The sequence below is a fragment of the Brassica napus genome, chromosome A9 (assembly GCF_020379485.1).
Source record: "Brassica napus cultivar Da-Ae chromosome A9, Da-Ae, whole genome shotgun sequence".
In the NCBI taxonomy this organism is placed as follows: Eukaryota; Viridiplantae; Streptophyta; class Magnoliopsida; order Brassicales; family Brassicaceae; genus Brassica; species Brassica napus.
The window spans coordinates 28,190,731-28,204,403 of record NC_063442.1 but is presented as its reverse complement, the minus strand read 5'-3'; the positions used below and the strand labels follow the sequence as shown (position 1 = coordinate 28,204,403).

Genomic DNA, 13,673 nt, shown 5'->3' with positions numbered 1-13,673 from the left:
ACAACTTTTTTTTTTTTTTTTTTTTGTAAAAAGCTTTCAAATTAAAATACTAAAAAACATAGAATGTATGGTTGAAACAACCATAAAGTTTGAGAAAGTTAGATGAGACATGCCTCATATCCAACTAAGCATTAGCTTACAACTTTTTTTGACATTTATATATGAGAACTAACTTATACTTTTATAAGATAAATTACAATATATAAATATTTTTGTTGGACTAGAAAATATATCTCTGGACAAAGTCCAAAGCCCAACAATATAATTGAACTAGGTGCAACGAAAAAGAAAGACGGAAAGCAAAGTCGGCTTAAAGCAAAAAAAAATGAATCAGTGAAAGTTTTTAGAAATAACAAAGAACTTGCAAAGAGAGATATTCGCAATCAGGTCGTAATCGGCACACAAGAATTAGCGTTTTCATAATTTCACCTTATTTTTGTACTCAAGTTTATTATTCTCTTACGATGTCATAGCTTCTCTCTATGTAATCGATCTTTAAATCTCTTAATTTATATTTTTTATATAATTTAGTATCAGATTTTATGGTTCCAGGCGTGCCTACAGTGTATTAAAAAAGGCATTCGCCTCAGGCCCCCGATTAATATGACTGTTTTTAGGGCTCTAAAATTTAAAATAATTTCTAGTATAGTGGTTTAGACTTATTAAAAAAAAACATTTCTACAAAAATTAATTAATTTATTTTTTGAATTCATGTATTTTTTTCTATATGACATAATATAACATATTTACGTTATAAACTTATTCTTTTACAATATTAGACTTGTGTATATGGTGAAAATAATATATCATATTAGAAAATTATTTTTATCACGGTTGTAAATAAATTTATTTTTAAAACTTGCCTTAGACCCTTAAAACTCTTCGCACGGCACTGCATTTCGAACACACCGAATTTCAGGCGCCGACTATAAAGAACTAGCAACGCGTGTCAGTAATGACGTGTATGATTATCCAATCCTCGTACCGATTAACACATACCTTTAAGAAATCAAGTCTTCTCTTTTTTTTTTTTTTTTTTTTTTTTGACGTCCAAGTCTTCTCTAAAAGGCAACAAGAGTATAGTCGTATTATTGGTTTTTTTGAGCAACTACTCGTATTATCTCTATTTTTGATTCAAGCCCATGGGCTATTTTAGCCAAAAATGTGAATTTCAAGCCCATAAATAATCAATTGTTTACAATTTGTCTAAAACAATAATGAGTCTTAACCCTTGTTTCAAAGAAAAAAACAGTATTGAATCTTTGAAACATATGTCAAAAAAAAAAAATCTTTGAAACATTTCAAATTTCGTGAAACAAGTTGCTTATTACACTGGCGTCTCCGATTATAAGAAAAAATCATTTATTTAAATAGTAGGATACCAAGAGGTTTAGGATAATCATCTCCTACAAATGAAAACAGGATACACCAAGCCACTAGATAGAAAATGGGGGAAGCCAGAAAGAGGCGGAGAGCTTGGCCGGTGCACCGTGAAAAGGAGTGGAGGTTCCGGTGGTAATATCGTAAATACCAAATCCTTGGCCTATATAGTAGATGGAGTTAGGCTTGAGACCAGGGAACGAGCTCGCTTGGACGCAGAAAGCCTCACTACTTGAAAGAAAGATGCACACATCGCCAATGTTGTCAGTGTAACACATGTATCTTCCTCCTTCCAACGTCTCCTCCTCTCTAAATACCATGAACTGCTTCGTTTTGTAGTCCTGCCCGTTCTTGAGATACGTCTGGATGTACCTGAAGAATGATGTTTCAGTCACAAAGTTGATAACAAAAGTAGCTAGCAGAGTTAAAGAAAGGTATAAATACCGTTTGACGAGGAAATGTTCACCAGTGGAGGCTGACTCCACCAGATATTCTGTCCTGTAACACGAACCCACCAAAATCTCCCATTCGGATTGAGGCAACTCGGGCAGGTCACGAAACTGCAACACATGGAACTTGGGATTGGGATGATCCTTGTCTTTTATATCATAGGAGAACAAGTGGTGACCTCCAGGAGAAGGCAAGTAGAAGCATTGGTCTCTCTTGGAATACATGAGATTTGAGTTATCTAAGTAGCCTAATAAAGGGGTTTGAATATTAGTCCAACGGAGGTCACGACGGGGCCTACAGAGACTAAGCTGTCCACCTAAGAACTTGATAGCAACCACCCAATCATCCTCATCGTCTTGGTCGGGAGAAGTGGACATTGCCACATTCCAGCCAACCTTAGATTGGCAAAGTTGCAAAGAAGCAAGCGGAGGCAGAGGAATCACTGTCGTTTCTCTCTTGCAAGGTAAAGGGTTTAAAACGTCAGTGACACTAAGAGAACGATCGCGTTGATCTTCCATAAATAACCATCCGTGGGAAGCTCCGACTCCTTTCCCCTCAACGATCATCTCTTCTGGTATTGTTTTCTCCACCGTGAGCACATCATGCTTAGCTGCGTCGAACAGGAGGACACTTCCAATGATTGTTCCTCCACCCTCATTCAAATCAGCACTTATCTCCAGTGATACATACGGGTTGGTGGCTGCTGACGATGACAACACCCTCCTAGCCTTCTCATGAATCTTTCAAATCAATGACTAATTAGAATTGTTTTCTTTAAAAAAAAAGAGTAAATTCTAGAGAGTGAAGAATCTTACGAGTGAAATGTTACGGGAAGAGGATTTGGAGAGTCGTTGGAGGAGAAGCTGAGACATTGACGAAATATTCCACAATATTATTTGAATTCAATTTTTTATTTATAATTACTTGTTTTCTAAACACAAGAAGAAGAAATCCTTTTAATGTTTTTCACATATGTAAAGATATTTTCACTCTCTCTTGAAATAAATTGTATACAGAAACAAATCAAAATAATATGGAAAGAAATCGTTACAGTATATCGCATCAATTCATGATGAAGACAATCCATTAAGAATATGTTGTTCCAAGAATCTGCACAATCACAACTTTGACTAGGAGGAAAAAATGAGTTGTTAAAAAACTGAGTCACTTAATCTAAATACCCCAAAACATTAATTTAAATTAACTTACAGCATACAGTTATGTACAACTGCTAATACTAAATAGTATAAAAGTAAACTAGTATAACTGAATTTTGTAATGATATTAACAACAATTCGTTTTAATTTTTTTTGTTTTGAAAAACATGCAAATCACATAAAACAAATAATATATGTTATAAACCATTATTATATACAAAAAAATTATTAGTTAGATCAAATTAATTTATAACACTACGTTCGTTATCAGAATATCTCTACACAACGATACCTCATATTTTATGATCATTTTTAATATTAACAACTTTTGGATGAATAATTATACATAAAATGTTATTTTGCTTTTTAAACTTCTCGTAGAGAAAAGTAGATGAAACTTAATTAGAAGATCAATAACCTTTTTTTTGTGCACGAAGATCAATAACCTTCAACTATAATGTATGAATAAATTGAAAGAAAACTAGATCATTCATGTACAACGAAAGTAGAATTTAAAGCGGATAGTCTAGCACGTAATGTCAGGAAACAACAGTTTTTTGTCGTTTACATGGATACGGAGCTCCCAATTTGGTTTATATAGTCAGTATGAATATGTTTTGTTGATGACAAAAAAAAAAAAAATAATGTATGAATAAATTGAGATGCATATAATGATTAAAACCATTGTTAGACTAATTTTGTTTCTTCTTTTAATTTGATTGTCAATTTTGCAAATATTTTGTTTTCAGTTCAAAGTTTCTGTAACTATACAGAAACAAATCCAAATTATAAATTTGTTTCTGTAACTATACAGAAACAAATCCACATTATATAGAGAGAAAAAAACAATATAACATATAGAAAAATATTTTCACTATATCAGTGTTAACATGTAAACACAAGTAAAAAGGTAAAGAGAGGGTGAGTAAAAGAAAATTTCACAGTTTACAAAAAAAAAAACAAAATTCATCAAGTGAACAAATTAAAAACAAAGAGGGCTAGACTTCACCTGAGTTTAGTGCGTTTCAACAAACAAACAAACAAACAAAGTGAGAAGTTCAATAAAATAGGCTGGCTTGCTTGAAAATACCAGACCATAACACTAATGAACCAAACACAGGACCATAGAAACTTAGACTGAAACGGGTGGAAGCCAACAAGGGACGCGGGAAATCTTCTCTGGTGCATCTATGGGGTATTTAAAATGATTGAAGGTTTTGGTGGTGAGATCGTACACAGAAAATACACGGTCAGCGACATAAATGGAGTTAGGCTTGAGACCAGGGCAAGAACTAGCCGGGACGCAGAAGGCCTCACTCTTTGAAAGGAAGACGCAAATATCTCCAATGTCCTCTGTGTAACACATCTTTATTATTCCATCCTTTCTGTCTTCCTCTCTGAACACCATAACTATCGGCAATGTAGACAAGCTAGGGGACAGTGAGACACGGGAGTACCTACAAAGACATAACATAAGAGCCAAAGGGTGTTAGAAATGATGCATAACAATTGGCAAGGTTAGCATAAATCTCTTAAAGTAATATGTACCATTTTACGAGGAAGGATTCCCCCGATGGTGACTCCACCCAGTGATCCTCTCTCGGACACGAATCCAAGAGCTCCCACATGGACAGGGGCAACTGGGGAAGGTTGTGAAAAAGCAGCTTATGGAGCTTAGGGGCAGGGTATTCGTCCTTGTGGAACTGGATATCCCAGGAGCACAAGTAGTTGCCTACGGGAGCAGGCAACTTAAATGTTTTATCTCTCTTTGAGAACATGAGATTTGAGTTGTTGAATATTTTAAAAGGAGCTGAGACGTTGGTCCACCGCAGGTCACGACGGGGCCTGCAGAAACTCAGCTGGTTACCCAAGAACTTGATACCAACTACCCAATCATCTTCATCTTCTTGCTGACCAGGAGAAGTCGACATTGCCACATTCCAGACAACTTCAGTTTGGCAATGGTGGAGTGCAGTAAATGTAGGCATAGGAACCATCGTTGCGTTTTTTTTTAAAGCCAAAGAGTTGTAAAAGTCGGTCATAGATACGGAATGATCGTGCCGGTCTTTGAAAAATAACCATCCATGAGAAGCTCCGACCACAATACCGCCGTTAACGAGCTCTACGGGTATAGTTTTGTCAGCGACTGTGACTAACCCTTCCGTGGCCGCATCGAACAAGTGGACGTCTCCGACCATTCCGCCGTCTCCCGACGAGTCTTTCTCCTCGACGCTAAGCGGAAAACAGGGGCTGGAGGAAGACGATGAAAACAAGCGAATGGTCTTGTGCAACTGTCACAGTAGATAATAAATAAATAAGCTAATAAACTATCTCGTCGCTACGCAATGACTAAGCGAATGGTTCATATCATCTATTCGGTAAAATAAACTACTAATACTTTTAAGCAGCTAAAGTCTTATTAAATCGTACGAGAAGAAAGCTTACGAGCGAGTAGCGCCTGAAAGAGAGGTCGGAGAGTCGGGAGAGAAGAAGGTGAGACATTGATGAGATAGTCTCTACACACACACAATAAACTTAAGTTATGTTGACGAACGAGGCGAATGTCTATCATCTTCAAGTTAACCAGGAGAATTATTTGATTTGGACACCAACTTTTTTTTTTATTCCTCTTTCCATTTGTGGATAAATTGATTAATTTATCGGATTCTCCTGTCTAAAGAAAGAAATCAGAAAGGCCAAATACAGATTTACTTCTTTATATGCCATATTTTGACTTTTAAAAATAATTTTAAATCTCATTTTTATATGCACATGCGAACATAAACTTTTTACAAATATTTATTAGTTTAATATCTTATTAATTCAAAAAACCAATATAATAAGTTATTATTTATGTTTTTTAAAAAAATTAATCAAACATAAAAGTATTTATATATGAATTTTTTTCGTAAAAATATATATGCTTATTATAGTGCTAAATTTAAAAATATTCACATATTAGAAATATTTTAGAAAATATCTTTATACACATATATTTGTTTGATTAATATTTAGTTATAAGTTGTTTTATATCTTAATTTTTAACTTTTTAACATAAAACTATTATTTTCATATAACAATACAATATATATAAGAATTATCTAATGTAACAGATAAATCTAATATTATTAACTTAAATTTTGTTTTTAATTATAAAAATAATTATTAGCGTATAAACGATATTAATAACTCTAACTTTATAATTTTATAATTCATTACCATAATTTTATAATTAAATTTTTTAAAAATATCTTATATAAATGTATTACATATATAAAATAAATCAATGATTGTTAGTGTCTAAGCTCCAAATAATCCGTCTAGTTCGAACCGTTAGAGAATAGGACTTGTTGGCCATAGTATTGTTGACTTTCAGAAAAGACTTGATTTCTTAAAGGTATTGAACCATAGACTTGTTGCCTTTTTTAGTCAACTGAAAACGACTCTGGAGATCAAGTTTCTTGGTCGGTGAAACACCACATTGTACTATGATAAAAGAAGTACAGAAGTTAAAAAATTGCAGTTAAAAAAAGCACATGATATATTTACATAAATCTATGTAATTAAATTTTAATTTTTTTTATGTTGTAACTTAAAATTTGCAATTGGTAATTGTGTCCACAATTTTTGTAGGTTTTTCCATGTTCATTCTTCAAATCTAAATGGCTACTTCTTTCTAATATAGGGGTGGGCGTTTGGATATCCATTCAAGTTTGGTTTAGGTCTATTCAGATTTTGGGTTTTCGAGCTTAAAAATTTAAATTCATTCGTATATTTATATATTTTGGTTCAGATCCTTGTGAGTCCGAATAACCTGTTTAAATTATTTTTCGGAAAACTAAAATTCATATATGCTTTAAATTTCTCAAAATTAATAATAGGAAATAATATATAACATATAAATTTGAATAATATATGCAAAACTACCTAAACTTAAGATAAAAATTGGTTTGGTTTAAATATTTAGATATAAAATCGATAGATATTTCAAGAATTTTTACTATTTGGAGTATCGTTTAGCTATTTTTGACATTTAGTTTTGACTATTTATATATATTTTAAAGTATTTTGGAAAACTTCAACCTATCTTATATATTTTAGATATTTTTGGATCTTAAATCTAAAAATAATTAATATATTTAAGTATACAAATCTGATTTAGATATATTTGGATATCCAAAATATTTCGGTTCGTGTCAGATTTAATTCTGGTTTTCTAGATACCAAAATGTTGTATCCGTTCAGATGACTAACCAATTTCAGTTTAGATTCGGTATTACCTTTTCGGATCGAATTTGGTTCGGTTTTCCAAGTTTTTTTTAAAACTCCGACCGACTTGGTAGTTGAACCAATAGTTGGTTTGACCAAGAACCGGGTAAATAGTCAAATTAGATTTCAGAATTATTAAATTTAATAAAAAAAATATTAAAACAATCAAAATATATAAACTAAACGTACGAAAAAAATGTTTAATTATGTTCTTTCATTGTTATCCTGTTGTAGTACTTTGTGAAATAAAAAATAGCATTGTACTTGTATATTTTACTCTCTGTATTAGACCCGTTTTGCACTTTCATAGTGGATTTTCTCGATTGAATGCCATAACTACAAAACGTTACTCTTGCAAGGTGAGGTGAAGCGGTACGGTTATGGTGTCGCAGAGCGTTGATAGCCTCTCGAATTCCAAGTAACAAAGTTTTGTTTCTGATTAGATTTGGGTTGGGCCTGATATAATAAAAAACATGAAAAAATAACAAGGTTATTAAGTTGTTAATAAATTAATTATAGCCTAATTAAAAACTTAATTCCGAGACAGTAATGCGTAAAAGTTTAAAATGTGGAAAAAATAAGGTGTGACAGGTGGCATTTTCCCCTCCTATGGAGAAAAAAAACCACCTTTATATGGTATGAACAAAAGTTTGTCAAAAATAACTCTTTTCTTTCTGTTACGTATAGTTTCATTCCATCTCAGTGGAAATTATGACTAACCCAATATTGACCAATTCAAAAAGATTGACAAACGAAATATCAATTTGTATTAACGTGAAGAATGTAATTAAGTGTGTTTTCTATACAAGTTTCCTAGTATCTCTGTTAACTATTATTATTCTGTGATTATCAATCATGCCATTATGATTGATTTTACGTTATTAATACAACCGTGAAAATACTATTATAGTTTCCTAATATACCATGAATAAATTAGTTAACTCTAGGTTATTAGTATTATTTTTTTACATCTTTAAAAAGTAGGGTAAAAGTGGTTAAATTAAACATGAAAGGTGGTATTAGGAATGAGGTAGTTTTAGCAATTTTCCTATTGATTTTCACATTATGGTTTGGTTCATCCTGATTTTCAGATTATGATAGTTTGGTTACATTTAATAACATTTTGGTTTAACTGAAATTCCGATCACTCTGAACATTTTTGAATAAAATATTCAATATTGAATATAAATAAAATATTTTCAGATATGTAAAAAATTTTAATGGATAAAATTATTAATTTGTAAGAATAATTTAAAATAGCATGGGAAAAATTTCAACAGATAATTTTGGTATACGAAGAAGTTCAATAAATACTAAAATAATTTTCAACACATAAATATTAGAAAATTATATTAATTGAAATTTACTAAAAATTAAAACTATAATTTGAATTTAAACAAAAGAAATTTCAGTTAATAAAATATGTTTATTATTATGTACTGCTGAATTATTTATATAGTATTTTTTAAATGAAATTAATGAGTCTAATCTCTTAAACAACTCTACTTTTTTTTAACGCTGATTTATTATGATATTACAATTATGATATGAGAAAAATTACATAGACGATTTTAACAACCGACAAGACTACCTGCCTTATGAAGACCTACACCTAACTGCATCACTTGAGCCGTCCTATGAAGATCCACGTCTGACGAGATTTACTTGCACCATGTTGAAGATCCCTTGTAAGCTTTTCTTCTGTAGTCTGCATAATTGTTTAATAAACAGCTCTCTCCGGGACTTGTAACCTGGATTTCCTGTAATCTGCAATAAATTGCATAGTCTGGGATTCGAACCCCTTAACCTGGGTATATATTATTTATATAGTATTTTAAAATTTAAATTTATCTTATTTTATCAAATTGTGTTTCATTATTGTTAATAAATTAATCAGTGGAAAAATATTTAAAATTGAACCTCTTGAAAACAAATAGAATAGTAATTATTTTAATTATAGATTAACCTTTTTTACTATGTCAATAAAACAATACAATAAAATAACTTATATTGTACATACTTTTTATTGTATATTATTATTTAATTTTTTACAAACGAATAAAGTCAATAAAATACAAAAAATATAACCGTTAAAAGTTTTTCAAATTTTTAATGGTAGGATAATTCTGTAATCTCTAACAAAAAAATAATGAAGGTTAATGTTATTTTTAACTCAAAGTGATATATTACTTAAAATGCTTACTAACATTTACAATATAGATCTGAAATAAAGAAGATTGTTTTAGAATAAAATTTATTGCTCAACTATTATTTGATATTTAACAAACATTCATATAAAAAGATTTTTTTCTATTGTTTATACCCTAGCATATTATATTTCCAATCACGAATCAGAAAGGACGTACGGCATACTATTTATTGGCTATTTGTCTAACATATAGAATTCGAAAGCTGCAAGATTTAAGCTGATATCGTTCTACAGAATTAAACTTACCCTATTTTGATATTAAAAAAAATTGGGGAGAATAACACAGTTTCATCTATTTTGCAAATTTTGCAGTGTAACATATTTTGGAAGATTTATAAATATGAAATTAAACAAAAAAAGATATTCTGCTTCTTCAACATCTAGTTAAAAATAAACAATAAATCTATGATTTCAAATATTCTTTTGCAACCACTATGGTGATGCCTGATATACATTCCTAGATGCTTTCTCAGCTCTAGTTTTTAATATATATTATAATTAACTAGTGAAGAGAAAAAAAAGTTTTTCTATTATATTGAAAATATTAAGAGTTGATGGTGGGTTTAGAAATAGAACTTATATTATGGTTTGATGGCATTTTAGATTATATTATATAATATTTGATTTCCTAACAATTGTAGTTGTTTGTATATTTTAATAGCTAGGTTTTGCCGATAGATATATCATACATATATGTTATTGATCAACGGGTTATACCCATTATAAATTAGTGGTTTGTTTTAAACGAGTCATTGACATTGTAAGAGCATCCGCATTGGCTCTAAAATGTTAGAGTTTCTTAAAAAAAATAATATTAAACAACTAAGAAGTTGAGAGAGAGAGTAAGTATAAAAGGAAGAATTGCTTCTTGAAGAGAAGATTCTGACACAATTCAGAGGAATCCATATGTCATTTGGCACATTTTAACTGGCCCCAAAAAATTTAAGATTAAATTTAATTACGTAAAAAAAAAATATTATTATATAAATACAATAATAGCAATGTATCTTCTTTGAGAAACTAATCACAATAGAGAATCAACATCAGTGAGATACACATTGGTGTCTCTTAAAAATTATGTTTATGTTTTGATCTATAGCTTTAATAGTGTGTTTGGTTGTTTTGCTCTATTGTCATTACATGAACACATGTCTAATATGATGAAATCTGGAAATGAGATTTCTTTCTAACTTCAGTTTTAAGAAAGCTTGTTAGAATGTTGATTTTTAGGATTGATTAGTAATGATTGCTGTCACATTTTATTTGTTTCTATTTAGAAGATTGAACTTGTGGAATATGAAATGTTTTGTTTGCCATTATACTATGTGTTTAATGATTGTTGTTAAATAATTATGCTTATGTTTTGATATATGGCTTTAATAGTGTGTTTGGTTGTTGTTTTTTTCTATTGTTGATCTTTATGGTTGATTAGTGATGGTTGCTGTCAGATCTTATTTGTTTCTCTTTAGAATATCATCTTGTGCAAAATAAAATGTTTTGTTTGCCATTATACTACATGTCTGATGATTGTTGTTAAAAAATTAGGCTTATGATTTAATCTGTGACTTTAATAGTGTGTTTGGTTGTTTTGCTATGTTGTCAATACATGAATACATGTCTAATATGATGAAGTCTGAAAATGAACGTTTTTCTAACTTCAGTTTTAATAAATCATGTTATAATGTTGAGCTTTAGGGTTGATTAGTGATGATTTTGGCCAGATCTTACTTTCTTATCTTTTGAATATTCAACTTATGGCTGTTAAAGAAATACGCTTATGTTTTGATTTATGGCTTTAATAGTATGTTTGGTTGTTTTTCTATGTTGTTATTACATGAACACATGTGTAATATGATGGAGTCTGGAAAAAGACGTTTCTTCGTAACATTAGTTTTAAGAATCATGTTTGAATGTTTATCTTTAGGGTTGATTAGTGATGATTGCTGTCAAATCTTTTTTACTTCTTTTTATAAGATCGAACTTGTGAAAAAATATTTTGTTTGCCATTATATTATGTGTATAATGATTGTTGTTAAATAATTATGCTTATGTTTTGTTTTGTTGTTATATTAGTGTATTTGGTTGTTTTGCTATGTTGTCATTACATGAACAGATGTCTAATATGATGAAGTTGGAAAATAGGTATTTCTTCCTAACTTCAGTTTTAAGAAATCAAATTAGAATGTTGATTTTTAGGGTCATACATTTAGGTATGCTTCCTAAAGCTGATTACATTTATTGCATATTTTGTATATTGACTTGTAATTGTTTTCAGGTGGTAGTACTATTTGTGTCACGAAGAGAGTAATTTCAAGAATTAATACTGCTTTTTATTCTCACAGCTTAACCACCTTGCATGTTTTACAAGTTGATGCGGCCATGAACAATGGTAACAGTGGCAGTCTGGTGTTGAGCGGAAGTAATGTCAATCGAGTCTCTTTCCAGGCTGTTGTGAATAGACAGAATGTTTAGTAAATTTTCAATATGTTTTTAAATGTTTAGAGTTTTTTGCTAACACTTGCATTTTTTTTATGTTGGCAGATACATCATTCCATCTAAAATAGTAGCATGATTTCTAAATAGTGTTGCTGAAATTGGAATGGTTGGATTTTGTTCCTTAGAATTGATGTTTTAGTCGTTGGATAATTTTATGTTAAAGGATTTTTGCCATTTGGCAAAAAATCAAAGTAGCATTCTTGTAACCTATGTTCATAAGCGAGCTAAAGCACAATGTCGGTTGGATGTTGTATTGTTGGCAGTGGACAGTTTTCCGGTTGGAAATGATGGCGAAAGTAAGCGAGATAAATTTGTGCATATTGTTTTATATTTATATATTGACTAATTTTTTATTGTTTTCATTTATAGTTTATGCTAGTGGAGGATATAAAATCAGTTTGAACGGATACATCTCACTTCAGAAACCAAAGAAAATAGTTTCTCTCCCAATTTAAAGGAATAGAAAAGTCCACACGCTCGACGTCTGTGTCTTACCTGTGAGTCCAACACATTATCTATGCTATGTTTTATTTAATTCTTTTTGTTGATTGCTCTTTTTGTTTGTTTATTTAATCAGATTGTTTATCTAGGTTGTGGGAATAAAGTTGTACCAAACTACTTCATCTTTGTTGGTTTTATATTCATAGATCAATCTCGCGGCGTTAGAATCTCACAAGTAAATTGATAATTTTTTGTTTATTTGTTTATCAAAAAGTTTGCTTGGTTTTGGATTGGTTTCTATCGGTTCCAAATCGGTTTAGGTCACAATTATTATTATAACCATTTAATACCTAATATGTTTTGGATATAGTTCAATCCAAGTATCTAATATCCAAATTATATGTGAAGATCTAAAATCATGAATGAATACACGAGAATAAACTGAAATGTGTCTAGAATTTTGAAAGTTTATCTGAAACTATATAACTGAAAGCCTGATTCAAAACCTATTATAATTTTTTTTTTTTTTTTTTTTGACAGCAAGAAAATAAAAAAAAAAAAAAAAAAAATAAAAAAAAAAAATATTATAATAGGTTTTGAATCAGGCTTTCAGATATAATATTTATAACTTTGGGATTATTCTGGCATATGATCTTGTCTCAAGTACTATCAGATACAAACTAATTTAAATAAATAAATAGTTATTAAAATAAAATGAAAGACATGTATGATATCCAATCGGGTTTGGATAAATTATAAAATGCTCGGATGTAACTATGAGGAAGATGGGCCCATATATTCAAATGTTGAATCTTTAGTACTTTGTTTTTATGATCACACTGGAAACACAACTTAAAAAGACAAACAATGATTATTGCAATTTACTTGAAAACTTATAATTAAAAAAAGGTATGATGTCATATGTGGCATCTTTGTTTAAACAACCTTCTTTCAAAATAGAACAATCATGAATCTTTAACAGCATGGCATCAGCTGAAATTCTAACTGAGTCATGTAGATAACCATTTCAATTTGGAATGTATTTGATTTGTATAAACATATATTCGGCAATAGAACATTGATCAATTAGTAAACCATTAACAATCAGAAAAATTTTAGAAGTGATAATTATAAAGATGAGAGCAGAGTGAAGGATTTTAATAATCCCTCAGAAATATAATGCGAGTGTACAGTTTTTTTTAATGAAATATACCTGAGTCGGTGAGCTTTCCTCATTAATCCAACAATTATCTTAATTTATAAGATAATTT

General features: G+C 30.3%; 2 protein-coding genes across 2 annotated transcripts; both read right to left on the bottom strand.

Moving 5' to 3' along the window:
• Window positions 1-1,436: 1,436 nt before the first annotated feature.
• Window positions 1,437-2,702, bottom strand: LOC106363263. The gene is made up of 3 exons (XM_048740489.1): window positions 2,646-2,702; window positions 1,825-2,570; window positions 1,437-1,752 (listed from the first exon to the last, which is right to left on the bottom strand). Exons 1-3 carry the CDS (start codon window positions 2,700-2,702, stop codon window positions 1,437-1,439), a joined length of 1,119 nt encoding a protein of 372 aa, XP_048596446.1.
• LOC106363262 lies at window positions 2,564-5,775 on the bottom strand. Its single transcript, XM_048740090.1, has 2 exons — window positions 4,536-5,775; window positions 2,564-4,444 (listed from the first exon to the last, which is right to left on the bottom strand). The coding sequence occupies exons 1-2, from the start codon at window positions 5,183-5,185 to the stop codon at window positions 4,120-4,122; spliced, it is 975 nt and encodes a 324-aa protein (XP_048596047.1). The 5' UTR covers window positions 5,186-5,775; the 3' UTR covers window positions 2,564-4,119.
• Between the last annotated feature and the right edge of the window lie 7,898 nt (window positions 5,776-13,673).

Bases quoted from the DNA above. Each gene is read 5' to 3' on its own strand.
- LOC106363262 (XM_048740090.1), bottom strand. From the start codon at position 5,185: ATGGTCGGAGACGTCCACTTGTTCGATGCGGCCACGGAAGGGTTAGTC. The intron at 4,445-4,535 runs GTACATATTACT...ATGTCTTTGTAG, and splicing joins GAATCCTTCCTCGTAAAATG to GTACTCCCGTGTCTCACTGT.
- LOC106363263 (XM_048740489.1), bottom strand. From the start codon at position 2,702: ATGTCTCAGCTTCTCCTCCAACGACTCTCCAAATCCTCTTCCCGTAAC. The intron at 2,571-2,645 runs GTAAGATTCTTC...TTGATTTGAAAG, and splicing joins CTTCCCGTAACATTTCACTC to ATTCATGAGAAGGCTAGGAG. The intron at 1,753-1,824 runs GTATTTATACCT...ATCATTCTTCAG, and splicing joins GAACATTTCCTCGTCAAACG to GTACATCCAGACGTATCTCA.